At 36.3% G+C, this 13,849-nt stretch overlaps 1 protein-coding gene across 1 annotated transcript; it reads right to left on the minus strand.

Moving 5' to 3' along the window:
- Window positions 1-1,759: 1,759 nt before the first annotated feature.
- On the minus strand, window positions 1,760-13,008 carry LOC123879713. Its single transcript, XM_045927608.1, has 6 exons — window positions 12,873-13,008; window positions 10,770-10,906; window positions 6,666-6,839; window positions 5,756-6,016; window positions 4,829-4,997; window positions 1,760-4,034 (listed from the first exon to the last, which is right to left on the minus strand). The coding sequence occupies exons 1-6, from the start codon at window positions 12,928-12,930 to the stop codon at window positions 3,994-3,996; spliced, it is 840 nt and encodes a 279-aa protein (XP_045783564.1). The 5' UTR covers window positions 12,931-13,008; the 3' UTR covers window positions 1,760-3,993.
- Between the last annotated feature and the right edge of the window lie 841 nt (window positions 13,009-13,849).

Consider the following 13,849-nt stretch of genomic DNA (forward strand, 5'->3'; position numbering starts at 1 on the left):
TTCGTTCAAGAATTCAACAAGGGTAAATTAAAAATTTATAACACTCCCGACAAGTGAAGGTTACAGTAACTAGAAAAGAGCTGATAACTTTTTGATTTTCATGGATTATAGCTAAGAACAATCTCAAACCACCTTTCAAACAAAAAAAAATCTAAATGAAAATCGGTTCATTACTTTAGGAGCTACGATGCCACAGACAGATACACACGTCAAACTTATAACAACCCCTTTTTGGGTCGGGGGTTAAAAAACAAGCACTTTTTCTATTCAAGAGACTATTCTATTTCCACACATGACTATAGCACAGACTTTTCATTTTCAACAATGTAACTACCCACTGAGTGGATTAAAGTTTTGAAATAGCTTAGTTATTATCAGCGATATACATGTTCTAAGTAGGAAATAAACTGATTTACAGAATTCTGTGGCTCTGACATAGTCTCTCTATTAGGGTTCCGTACCAAAATCATTCCGTTCATACCGAACCATACCGTTTATCGCGTCTGTCACAGTCGATTATTTTAGTATTTATTAAAGTTTTCAATATGTTTGGAGTAGTTGCATACAATAGCGGCCCAACATCATTGAAAGGAAAAACCCGGCCAATTGCAAGTCAGACTCGCGCACTAAGGGTTCCGTACTCGGGTATTTTTCCCAATATTTTGCACGATAAATCAAAAACATAAATACATAAAAATAAATAAAAATCTGTTTTAGAATGTACAGGTAAAGCCCTTTCATATGATACCCCATTTGGTATAGTTAACTTATTTTGAAAATTGAAACACATTTTAATTTCTTTTTAATGATGTAACCACACATTCGCGGTTTTCAGATTTATTCCTGTACTTGTGCTTTAAGACCAACCTACCTTTCATGATTCTAGGTCAACGGGAAGTACCCTATAGGTTTCTTGACAGACACAACGGACAGAGAGACAAAAAAGTGATCCTATAAGGCTTCCGTTTTTCCTTTTGAGCTACGGAACCGTAAAATTTGAAATAATACTCAGTTTAGGTAACTAAAGTTATTTATTTAAACTCAACATCACATTATAAAGTTGTTTTACAAGTTTATTCCCTTATATCTATGTGATTAATTATATTATTCAGTACTTACAATAATCTCGGTTATCCGCGTATTTACGTCAATTTATTAAAAGTACTGAATAATACAATTCTAAACTCACCTTTTTTGTATACAGGATGTTTTTTTTTAACCGGGACATTATTTTTTTAGACATCTCACACAGCCAAAAAACTGAAAAAATTATTTTTACAGACAAGATAAAGTTGAAAACTAAAACCCGACTGCGATCGTCTTAATAAACGCTGAAATATTATAGTAAAAATGTATATTTTGGTATATTTTAATGTTGTAGTACAAATTTGGAGACCCCACTTTTTTTCATGTAACATCCGTTTGGTCAATTTTTTTCGTATAAAATGTAGCCTGTCACCCGGACCCTTACGACGAATCGATTGACACCTCATTCATCAAAATCGGCCCAGTAGTTTAGGCGCTACAGTGGAACACACAGAATCTGGCATTCCGAACCAGTGGTAGATACTTTTGACGATTCAAAAGAACTTGTAAAAGTCTAATTGAATAAAAATATTTTGAATTTTGAATTTTTTTTTTTTTGAATTTTCTGGATACAAACATACATACCCACATACATACATAGACTGCTAAAATAAATCATAACCCTTCTTTTTGGCTTTGCCGCAGTCGGGTAAAAAAGACCTACTGTTTCCTGAGATAGTTTCCTTGTATTTCCTATGGTTTTGGATTTCCCATACAATCCCAGTTTAAAAAAAACACTCTGTATAGTGCGTAAATTTTGACAAAAGACCCAGCATATTTGCTTAGTGTCATAAAAAATTGTCAATTTTTTTTTATTTCACATTTTTTAGTGGCCCCACTGTACTATAATATGCTATGCCCAGTTAAAACCCTACTGTTTACTAAGCTATTACACTGATCGCGAGCAATTTACTCTTATCCATTGAGGAGTTCTGTTCTCCATCTCCGAAGATATTCATCAGATCTTCACCAAAATATGGGATATATCTCTTAGATTATGGACTTACCTTTGACACAAAACAAATATGGCAGGTCCTTTCCCAAAATGTACGCATTATAAATCGGATTGTTAACAAATAACTAGGTACTTACAATATAATTATAATCATAATATGGACATAACAAAATACACAATTAATTAGACTTATAGTTATTTTGGTGCTTTTTTAATTTTCTTTTCTGTTATAGGTACTTAGTTTTTACAAGTTATGTATATAAATATTCGATATTGGAAAACTGTATTTTTTTACCCTAGATAAAATCAAACACGTCCAAACTAAGAAAGGGAAATTATGGCCGCCATATTGTGACGTCATAAGTTAGAAATTTTTATCGAATTTATTTACAATGGATTTTGTAGGACGGTTTCAAACAAAAATATGTCAAAAGTAAATAGTGAACCAAAATATATTTATTTATATACCCTATCCATGGAGAGAATTTTATTAGTATAAAGCTCTCTCTGTCACGCAATTCCATACAAAAGACAAAGACAGAAAACACAGTGAGGTGTTGACCATTTTGAGTGAACAAGTGATAAAGATACTTTTTATAAGTTTATAATTTTTTTTTTGTGCACCATTCCTTGCTCTGGACATTTAATTCTTAACCAAAGGTTGCTTGTAAGAGATTGCTTTAGCAATAAAGCCGCCTTTGCATCCTCATGTATAGTTTCTTCTGTGTTTTCTGTACTGTTTATGTATATGTTTGTGTGTGAAATAAATAAATAAAACCAATCACAAACAAAACTATCTTCGAATTGAATATCGAAAGTTTTTGAAAACATAGGTTTTCTAATAGAGTTACAGAAACATAGGTTGGTTTGTGATTGGTTGGTCACTCAAAATGATTAACGCCCACTGTTTTTTTTGTCTTTGTCATTTGTATTTACGTAAAAGAGAGAGCCCTACACTAACTTCTCTCCGTGGATAGGGCATAGCTAGGAAGTCCCAATATGGCCGACATGATTTTCTTTTCTCAGTTTGAATGCGTTATACAAAAATTGGTCGCTTATTTTGAATAGTTTTTTCATAGATGTTAACAATAATAAAAGTAAGTATTGAATAGTGCGACTAACCTAACAGTTCTTGTTAAATTGTTTAATAATAAATCCTAAATTACTATCAAGGAGTATGATTTTTAACCATTTATACATTAAAAAAAAACTTAGTTTTAATAAAAAGCACAATGGCATCTTCACGTTTTATAAGTAGGTATAATTTGAAAAAATTCAACTCATTAGTCAAAAAAAAAATCGTAAGTTTATTTGGCGATCGAAAAATCGGTCCTTAAAATATTTTTTCTGTTGTTTTTTTAAGATATAAATTGTATACTATATTTTTTTTCTTTAATATACTTACACATACATACATAATTCATCATTTTTTTAAATACTTTGAACTTTGATTATAATCAAAGACTTTGAATATCATCTGGTAATAGTATAAATATCTGGCGTAGATAAAAAAAAACCTCTTTTCAGCTAGGAATAAAGGTAACAGGATTCAAATGAATGTAACATATTGACATACTAGCTGAATCATCCCGGCTTTATTTATGCAATTTTTTTTGAAAATCGGTGAGGGGGTGGAATTTTCAAAAATTCTGAAACATGTACTTCTTTCTTTTTGGCTGAAAACCCAAATATTTTACCAGTTTATTAACCGTGCGGTAATATTTTTACAGCCCAAGGGTGGTAAAAGTCTACTTTATAGTTTTAATAGCGGTTTAGAGCCACTTTACTATCATTTAATGTATTGTAAAATATGTTTTAATATTTTTTTTACCTACGCGAGAGACTCTTTATTAATTTTATATACATATAAATCTTTTTTGGTCTATACGCAAGTATTACGTAATGGCTATCAAAATAGTGCATATTTTGTCTGTCTGTCTTTTCCACCGGTGTCACTGCCCCTCCTTTTTAATTTTAAGGTCAAGGACGCAATCTGAAATGAATAGTAAAATGAAATTAATATATTGAATACTAGCGACCCGCCCCGGCTTCGCACGGGTGGACACTACCACAAAAAATCCTATCTATTTTCCGGGATAAAATATTAGCCTATACGGATTCGGAAGAATCCCTCTAAGTAATGGTAAAAGAAATTTTGAAATCGGTCCAGTAGTTTTTGAGCCTATTCAATACAAACATACAAAAATACAAAGGTTTCCTCTTTATAATATTAGTATAGGAGAACCAGAGTGATCGACATTCGACATAGCTCAACGGGTTGCGAAGCTGAAATGGAAATGGGAAGGGCACATAGTCCAAAAAACCGGCCAAGTGCGAATCAGAGTCGCGCACCGAGGGTTCCATACTCCGGTATTTTTTCCATCATTTTGCAGGATAAATCAAAAACTATTATGCATAAAAATAAATAAAAATCTGTTTTAGAAAATACAGGTAAAGCTCTTTCATATGATACCCCACTTGGTATAGTTATCTTACTTTGAAAATTGAAACACATTTTAATTTTTTTTAATGATATAACCACAAATTCACGGTTTTCGGATTTATTCCTTCACTTGTGCTATAAGACCTACGTACCTGCCAAATTTCATGATTCTAGGTCAACGGGAAGTACGCTACAGGTTTGACAGACACATCAGATGGACAGACAGACAGATAGACAACAAAGTGATCCTATCAGGGTTCCGTTATTTCTTTTGAGGTACGGAACCCAAAAAATCGATAGACGTTGGGGTCTTCAGGTGCTAGAATGGCAGAAGAGACACTTACCATTGCTATCGTCATAGTAAGCGATCCGTCTGGGCGCCAACTGTTTCCTTCCATGGGCCCTCCGCTCCTTGACGCACAGGTTCAAAACTCCGTCGGGGTCCTCTTGCATTTTGACATCCCCCACTTTGTCGATAAATACAGTCTTGGCGCAGATACGCTTCTCTTTCTCCTGAAATACATAGGTGAATTATTTGTAAATTCCAGTTATTTGTGACGCAAGTGTGTAAAGTTGACAATTACAATTGATGTTCCAATTTTAATACCAAAGCTATAGGCGAAAGTTTTAAATAGCAATAAGAGTTTTATTTCATATGCGTAGGAGTATTTGTTTACACTAGAATCTAGATGATAGCCGCTATGTCTTCCACGTAGATTTAGGTTTTCTTAAATCTGGTGCAAACTGGTCATTTTCCAGGACAAACAGTAGCCTATGTCCCCAGAATGCAAGCTATCCCTATACTAAATTTCGTTAAAATTTAGTATGGATTAATAGTCGATTTTTCAATCGTCAAAAAAGTTTCACTGATGACTTTGACGGTTTTTCGGTTTCTATAAAATATCAAATTAATTCGTCTGTTATAGACAGATTATATAAATAATAATAAGATTTTGTTTAACTATATAGGCTTGCGCTTGACTGTAATAATCATACCAAATAGAAGATGATGCAGCCTAAGGTGGAGCGCGCCTGGCCAGAAGGTGCCTCTCTTCATTCTTTTGAAGGCACCAATATTAAATCTTGCATGGAAAATGGGAGCCACAAGGTCATTCCATATTCTAGCAGTGCGTATTAGAAACAAGGAAACAAATCGCTTCGTACGAGTCCCTGGGATTTCGAACATGTAGGGATAGACTATGGAGTTAAACATTTTTTTTTAAATGGCTATGACCCATAACGTTATAAAATGATTGACAAATTAATCTTACCTTAAACATATGATTAACACTCTGTTGAACCAACTTCTCTATCCGACATTCAAATACATTCTTATCTATTTGACTATCAAACATTTTCTTATCTATTTGGCTGTCAAATATGTTTCTATCTATCTCTCTGTCTATCGGTGATTTGGGTGGGGCGGTTTTGATGTGGTTTTGATTATGGTTTTTGTTGTGGTTGTGAGATTCGTGTAGTCTTTCCGGTTCGATATCCGGTATGGTTGTTGGGTCTGAACGGTCTTGGAGAACCTGAAAATGATAATTGTTTTTTTTTTGTAATGTTACACATGCTGACTAAAAATATTAGCAGTTAGCACGCAGTTGGCTACCTGCAAAACCATGCGGTAATATTTTATTAAAGCACAAGTGCGGTAATGTAATATTATTAAAACGCATTAGAGTAATTTTTTTTAAATTTTTATAACCAAATTAAAAAGTTTACTAGGAAGGAATCTTACATAATGATGATGTTGAGATGTATGGAAATATTTGTAAAATTGATTCAAATGATTAACTAAATTTGTTTTAAAGATGCATTTTTTTATTAGCATGGGTTGTATAACTTCTAGAAGCCACCCAGCCAATAACCATAATGAATAAATTGTCTCATTTAGTAATTTTAGTGATTTAGTACTTTTCAAACCTGCAATGTATAGCGTGCAAAATTCGAGTCCCACTTACGACGCGGCATTGACTCTGAATGACCTACTTACGCAACGTTCGTTGACCTCTAGCGTCAGTCAGATGTTTTATTTGCAATACATTACGAATTATATGTGGTAATTTTTTGTTGTATCTTATCAGTAATCATCAGTACTATCATCTGTCTTCGTTTTCGCTAGCGTTTTGATTACACCCTATATTTCTCGAGTCACACGAACAAGTGAGCAGCCTTTACCTTAGCGACATGGCTCCGCAAAGCAGCGAAGCTGTTCCGCAGCTGTGTCCTGGTGTGGACTAAGGAGCGGCGCTCGCTCAGCGCGTCGGCACGACACGCGCGCACTGCACGCAACTCGCGCGCTAGTTGACGCAAATGTTCCACGCTGCGACGACGACTGTTCTGTGATGCTAGCTGGAAAGAAATATTAACTGATTTCATTAAGTAGGTATCGCACTTTCTGTGACGTATCACACTATCACACTTATTAATATAAAGGCGAAAGTTTGTGTGTATGTGTGTGTGTATGTTTGTTACTCCTTCACGCAAAAACTACTGGACGGATTTGGCTGAAATTCGGAATGGAGATAGATAATATCCTGGATTAGCACATAGGCTACTTTTTATCCCGGAAAACCAAAGAGTTCCCACGGGATTTCGAAAAACCTAAATCCACGCGGACGAAGTCGCGGGTGTTAGCTAGTGAGAGATATTTTACAACCCAAACAACCTAAAGGGAGAAGAATAAGTACAACAAAGATATAAAAGAAAGATAATCAAAGCCTCGATAGCTCAACGGTTGAGGAGCGGACTGAATTCCGAGAGGTCGGTGGTTCAAACCCCATCTGTTGCACTATTGTCGTACCCACTCCTGGCACAAGCTTTACGCTTAATTGGAGGGGAAAGGGGAGTATTAGTCATGATTAGCATGGCTAATATTCTTTATTAAAAAAAAAAAAGCTGGTATTCATTATTCATATTATACCATGTGGTTGACCACGACACATGATAGCTTTGTAAACTGTACATATAGTACATAGTATAACTACAGTAGCTAGCTACTGGGTTTGAATGACGTCCTGTCACCCTTTTTAAGGTTCAAAAGGCTGCCAACGGAACTCTAGGTACTAATAAGTTTCTGCTGTCCGTCCATCTGTCAGCGGACTGTATCTCGTAAACCGTAATAGATAGAGAATTGAAATTTTCACAGAGTGTGTATTTCTATTGCCGCTATAACAACAATAAAAATTTCAAAATGGCCGCGATGAAATTAGTGTTATATCTTGTACGGAGCCCTTCTCGTGCGAGGCCCACTCGCACTTGACACAAAGAACACTCTTCATGAGCGGACTTTTTAATAGAGTTTGCAAACTTAGTCAAATATTGTATTCAAGTCAATAAGTACTTTTTTTTCGTTATAGGCAAGCGCTTGACCACAATCACATCTGCTGGAAAGTGATGATGTGGCCTAAGATGGGACACGCTTATCTAGAAGACATACATGTTACACTTTTTGAAAGTCTTAAATCAGTCTAATAAGATAAAATAAAGTACATTAATTTTACTTTAAGATAAGTAATTATATTATTGAAAAAATTATTTCAAATTATAATTCACTAGAGGATGCCCGCGACTTCGTCCGCGTGGATTTAGTTTTTTAAAGATCCCGTGGGAACTGTTTGATTTTCCGGGATAATATGCCTATGTCAATTACAGGGACGCAAGCTACTTTGGTAACCAAATTTCATACAAATCGGTTAAGTGGATGGGTTTTTAGGAATCCGTCCCCGGGATATAAGCTAACCCTGTACCAAAATTCGTCAGAATCGTTTAAACTGTTGGGCCGTGAAAAGGTAGCAGACACTTCGTCCGCGTGGATTTAGGTTTCTCGAAATCCCGTGGGAACTCTTTGATTTTCCGGGATAAAAAGTAGCCTATGTGCTAATCCAGGATATTATCTATCTTTTTCTTATCTTTAGAGACTCAATAGCTCAACGGTTATAGGAGTGGACTGAATTCCGAAAGGTCGGCGGTTCAAACCCCAGCCGTTGCACAATTGTCGTACCCACTCCTTGCACAAGCTTTACGCTTAGTTGGAGGGGAAAGGGGAATGTTAGTCATGATTAAAAATGGGTAATATTCTTTTTAAACAAGTGTAAATTAAAAATTTATAACACCCCCGACGATCCAAAGTATCTGAGTTTTCCAAAACATCATTTTCAAATAAATAATTATGTATTTAAGCAACGTCCATCTTGACAGCTTGACATTTGTCTATTGACATAATATTATGAACCTAACGGTTATCTAACCTTATTTTCTACAAGAAAACTAGAAAAGAGCTGATAACTCTTAAACGGCTGAACCAATTTTTTTAGATTATAGCTAAGAACACTCTCGATCAAGCCACCATTCAAACAAAAAAAACTAAATTAAAATCGGTTCATTCGTTTAGGCGCTACGATGCCACAGACAGATACACAGACACACAGATACACAGATACACACGTCAAACTTATAACACCCCTCTTTTTGGGTCGGGGGTTAAAAAAAAATCTTCACTCTAAATTTCAGCCCAATCCGTCCAGTAGTTTTAGCGTGAAGGAGTAACAAACATACACACACACACACACACACACACACACATACAAACTTTCGCCTTTATAATATTAAAGTGTGATTAGCTTGGGGTGAAACATCAATCAAACTATAATGTATAGCACAAGTGAGAAATCTGCAATGTTATGTCTTGGCCTCTGGGTTTACGTTACACTCTCATCTCATGTTACAGTGTGGCGAGTGACGATGCAGATACAGTATCCGTGAGAATGTTAGCTGGTACATACGTCTAGTGGTTAGAACGCGTACCAACTTATAGGGCCACGGGTTCGATATCTTAATAATAATTAAGTTATAGTAATTGTATGCTTACGCCAATAATAAGCACGCAATTTTTGTTCGAGATCAAACCTATGTTGTATACAACAAGACGGGTATCTTTAGTGCCTATTCAAGACTGAATAGGCACCTTCTAGGTAAACGCGTCCCATCTTAGACCACATCATCACTTTCCATCAGGTGTGATTGTGGTCAAGCGCTTGCCTATAGTGAATAAAAAAAAAGATAATTTGGAATAAACATTTTATTTATTTACTAGAGGATGCCCGCGGCTTCGCCCGCGTGGATTACGGTTTTTTAAAATCCCGTAGGAACTCTTTGATTTTTCGGGATAAAAAGTAGCCTATGTCCTTCCCCGGGATGTATCCCATGTCTGTACCAAATTTCATCAAAATCGGTTCAGTGGTTGGGCCGTGAAAGCGTAGCAGACAGACAGACAGACACACTTTCGCATTTATAATATTAGTATAGATATGGGTGGACATCTATAGTACGCGACAGGTCGAGATGGCAATCGGAGTGGAGACGCCTCGCACAGTCCCCGTGCTAACCCAGTGTAGGATAGCGCGGGCGCCGTGCGGGTGATTGGGGCGTCCACCCCACCTAATACCCCGATTCCCATATTGACCCTATTGACCCGTAGTAATGGTGCGACTCCACTATAATAGGCATTATGCATATGATTTGCGATATCGCGAATTGTGTGGCCGGCAATCATATAGCTTCGCACATTCGCGCAACCCGTATGCACTTGATTAACAAAAACCGGCCAAGTGAGAGTCAGACTCGCGCACCGAGGGTTCCGTGATTTATTTTTATGCACCACTAGATGATGCCCGCGACTTCGTTTTTTTAAATCGCGTGGGAACTCTTTGATTTTCTGGGATAAAAAGTAGCCTATGTCCGTACCCGGGATGTAAGCTAACTCTGTACAAAATTTCATCAAAATCGGATAAACCGTTGGGCCGTGGAAAGGTGTGACAGACACACTTTCGCATTTATAATATTGTAGTATGTAGTATGGATAGTTTATGATAAATTAAAAACTATTATACACTAGAGGATGCCCGCGGCTTTGCCCGCGTGGATTTCGGTTTTTTCAATCCCATAGGAACTCTTCAATTTTCCGGGATAAAAAGTAGCCTATGTGCTTCCCCGGGATGTATTCCAAGTCTGTACCAAATTTCATTAAAATCGGTTGTGGTGGGGCCGTGAAAACGTAGCAGACAGACAGACAGACAGACACACTTTCGCATTAATAATATTAGTAAGGATGAAAATAAATAAAAAATCTGGTCTACCAATTCGCACTGATCAGCCTGGTAGTCTATCGCCAAACCATTCTCATTCTGAGAGAAGAGCTGTGCTCAGTAGTGAGCCGATGGTGAATTGATCTTGACGATGACGATGATGAAGACATCTCCTCAGCTGCCTATGAATACTCACTCTATTTTTAATCCGTCTCCGCAGCATCTTCAAGAAGGCGAGGTCGTCTTCACCAAGATTCAGTTCGTGGACTCGCTGTGTGTATTTGCATGTTGGTAGCCCTGCTACCTCCTCAACTGTCATGCCTATGCCACGCGCTGAAATAAAAAATAGCTAAGAGAAGCTGTCAGACTGAGATCTATAGGCTTTTCTCAGACTTGAGACACTGTTAAAACGAGACAGTGCTATACCGCTGGCATAAGTCTGTCTCATTTTAACTGAAACTTAAGTCTGAGTAAAGTCAAAGTGCGCTCTATAGATTTCAACCTTAGTGCACTCAAAATTTTGCAGAAATCTGGAAAATCACAAGTAATTATTTCTAGAATATGTCTACACAGTTTCATAGTTTGATTGGTTAACATTTGAATAAAAAAAAAACAGTAAAAGGTTGGAATATATGAAACCCTACTCTCACCAGATAAAATAAATATATCTTTTTAACCCCTGACCCAAAAAGAGGGGTGTTATAAGTTTGACGTGTGTATCTTGTGTATCTGTCCGTGGCAATGTAGTTTCTAAACTAATGAACCAATTTTAATTTTTTTGTTTTTTTTTTGTTTGAAAGGTGGCTTGATCGAGAGTGTTCTTAGCTATAATCCAAGAAAATCGGTTCAGCCATTTGAAAGTTATCAGCTCTTTTCTAGTTACTGTAACCTTCACTTGTCGGGAGTGTTATAAATTTTTAATTTACACTTGTCTTTGGTCATCCTATCCTCTTTTTTCCTTTCACATGCATATTTAACTCTTATATGACTTTCTTACCTCTTTTTTTTTTTTCTTTAATCTGGCTTTACTCTGATTAGCCAATGTCAAGTTTGTGATATTTTCAAGTTATTGAATTTATACAAGTATGGACTCCGTCTGCGCTGGCGCCCGCCGACATACGCGCGGCGCCCCTTTAGAGCGCTTCCCAGTCAGTTCCACCACCAAAAAACACCAACTAACACAAAAACCAGCCACTCTTAACAAAAAAAACACTCCAAACAAGCACAGCACGCACGCCAGCAAACGCCATCGCAGACGAAGTTCCTTTCTTACCTCTGCACTATAATGTAAATACCATTCCAGCCTATTACCTCTCAACTTTTCTACCACTGGCGCAACTTTCAAACTTCCCCTTATATATTCATTCCTTGTCTTATCTATTCTTGTCACACCACACCTCCATCCCAACATTTGCATTTCGGTCACATCTACTCCTCTTTCGTCCATCCCTTTTACCACTGAACATTTTGCACCATACAATGTGACAGGCCTAACTACGGTTTTGGAAATATTCCTCTTAAGTTTAAGGGGCATTTTCAGGCCTCGTATAACACCTGAGACCTGTCACTGTTTCATCCATCCCGCATTCATTCTATTGTTCATGTCTCTGACAAAATAAATATGTAATGAAGACAATTATGTTGGAGTTTTCATGCCTATAACTTCCCTATGAGTTATATAACTTATAATCAATACATACAAAAAAAAAACTCCTGACTCATTTACTGACTGACTCACAAAACGTCCAGCCTAGAATGCTGAAATTTTGCACAGAAATTCCCTTTATAACAGACAAGGAATAATACAGGATTTCCATAAATTCCCACTGGATATAGAATGAAGAGGAGATATTTTCCTCAAAAAAGTATCAGGCAAGTGGTTATAAAATAATAAATAAAAGGTTTTAATATCAAAAATTTCATTGATTAATGATGATTTCAATAACAATTTTTACAAAAATATTTCCAGAATGGAAAACTTTATACTAAGGTACTCTGCTATTGATTTAAAATTATAAATTGAAAGTAGGTATAATACCAACAACTACTTACATGTATAAATAACATAGGTAGTCGAAATAGGGCACTTGTTTCGCAACATACACATTACGAAACGATGCAATTAAGTATCATGATACTCCATAAAATACCGTCCAAGTAATAGTTACCGGGGAACACGAACACAAACAAACACAAAATAAAATCAAAAACTTAACAAGTATTTTTGCGTCATACCTGTTGATTCTGAGAACTGGGGTGTCTCGAATTTCATTCCTAAAACTACATTTAAAACACCTACCGTCCAATATTTCTTGGTCCAATTGGTAAGAAGGGACGTTCTTCACGAAATCATCCATTCTTCATGATTCTAGACCGATTTAAAACACTTTTTTTTAGTAAAACTTGCACTGGCTAAAACTTCTCGGACGATAGGTTATGTCAATCTGTCAATGTCAAAAACTCTATTTGTGATTGTTGTCAAATTGTGATTTTGTTTGTGTTGCTACAATGAAAAATATAAAGAAACGAAGGAAGCGTTACTTTAGATAACTAACTACTCTTTGAACGCACTGTATCGTGCTTTGATTATGTACATATAGGAGAAGCATGTGAAATATCAAATATTTGAAGCTTCCGGGATCATAAAAATGGCGTATGGGCGGAGCCTAAATGAGATTTAGGGCTGATCTTATCGATACTGTCTTCTTCCAGCCCTTATCCCATGCTAACTACGTAGGGTAGGCACAACATATCTTCCTCTTCCATTCTCTTCTGTCATCCATCAACGTGTCATCTACCCCTTGTATACGCATATCCTCTTTAGCGCAATCCATACTATTTATATACAATATATAATCGTGACCATCGTCATGTGGAAATAGAATGTGAACATAGGAACGCTCACGCTATTTGGATTCTGGTACCGTAGCACATGACGTTTTGTCACCATTCACCAATGACTACACCATCGATTTATTAGATAATTAGGTCGGTGGGCTACACTTAGTTCTCAGTCTTCTTCATTCAACCTAGTTTCCCAACAAGCTTTTTAATGTCGCCGATCTATCTTATTGAATATGCTACGTTTACTCATGTCATATGTAATATTATGCTGTTGAATAAGCTTGGTAATAGGTAGAATATAAAACATGTATATACTACTTAATACATATTCAATATGGATATCTAAAAGGTCATCATGATATACGAATTGAATCGATATTGTATCGATTTAGTTCATATTTCGTCACTCGTGTAGACCTAGCCTACCTAACA

Source organism: Maniola jurtina, chromosome 28 (genome assembly GCF_905333055.1).
Source record: "Maniola jurtina chromosome 28, ilManJurt1.1, whole genome shotgun sequence".
Lineage (NCBI taxonomy): Eukaryota > Metazoa > Arthropoda > Insecta > Lepidoptera > Nymphalidae > Maniola > Maniola jurtina.

Excerpts from the sequence above, each read along its gene's own strand:
- LOC123879713 (XM_045927608.1), bottom strand. The coding sequence starts at position 12,930 with ATGGATGATTTCGTGAAGAACGTCCCTTCTTACCAATTGGACCAAGAA. Across the intron at positions 10,907-12,872 it reads GGACCAAGAAATATTGGACG|CGCGTGGCATAGGCATGACA; the intron begins GTAGGTGTTTTA and ends TTTTTATTTCAG. Across the intron at positions 6,840-10,769 it reads GGAGACGGATTAAAAATAGA|CTAGCATCACAGAACAGTCG; the intron begins GTGAGTATTCAT and ends ATTTCTTTCCAG.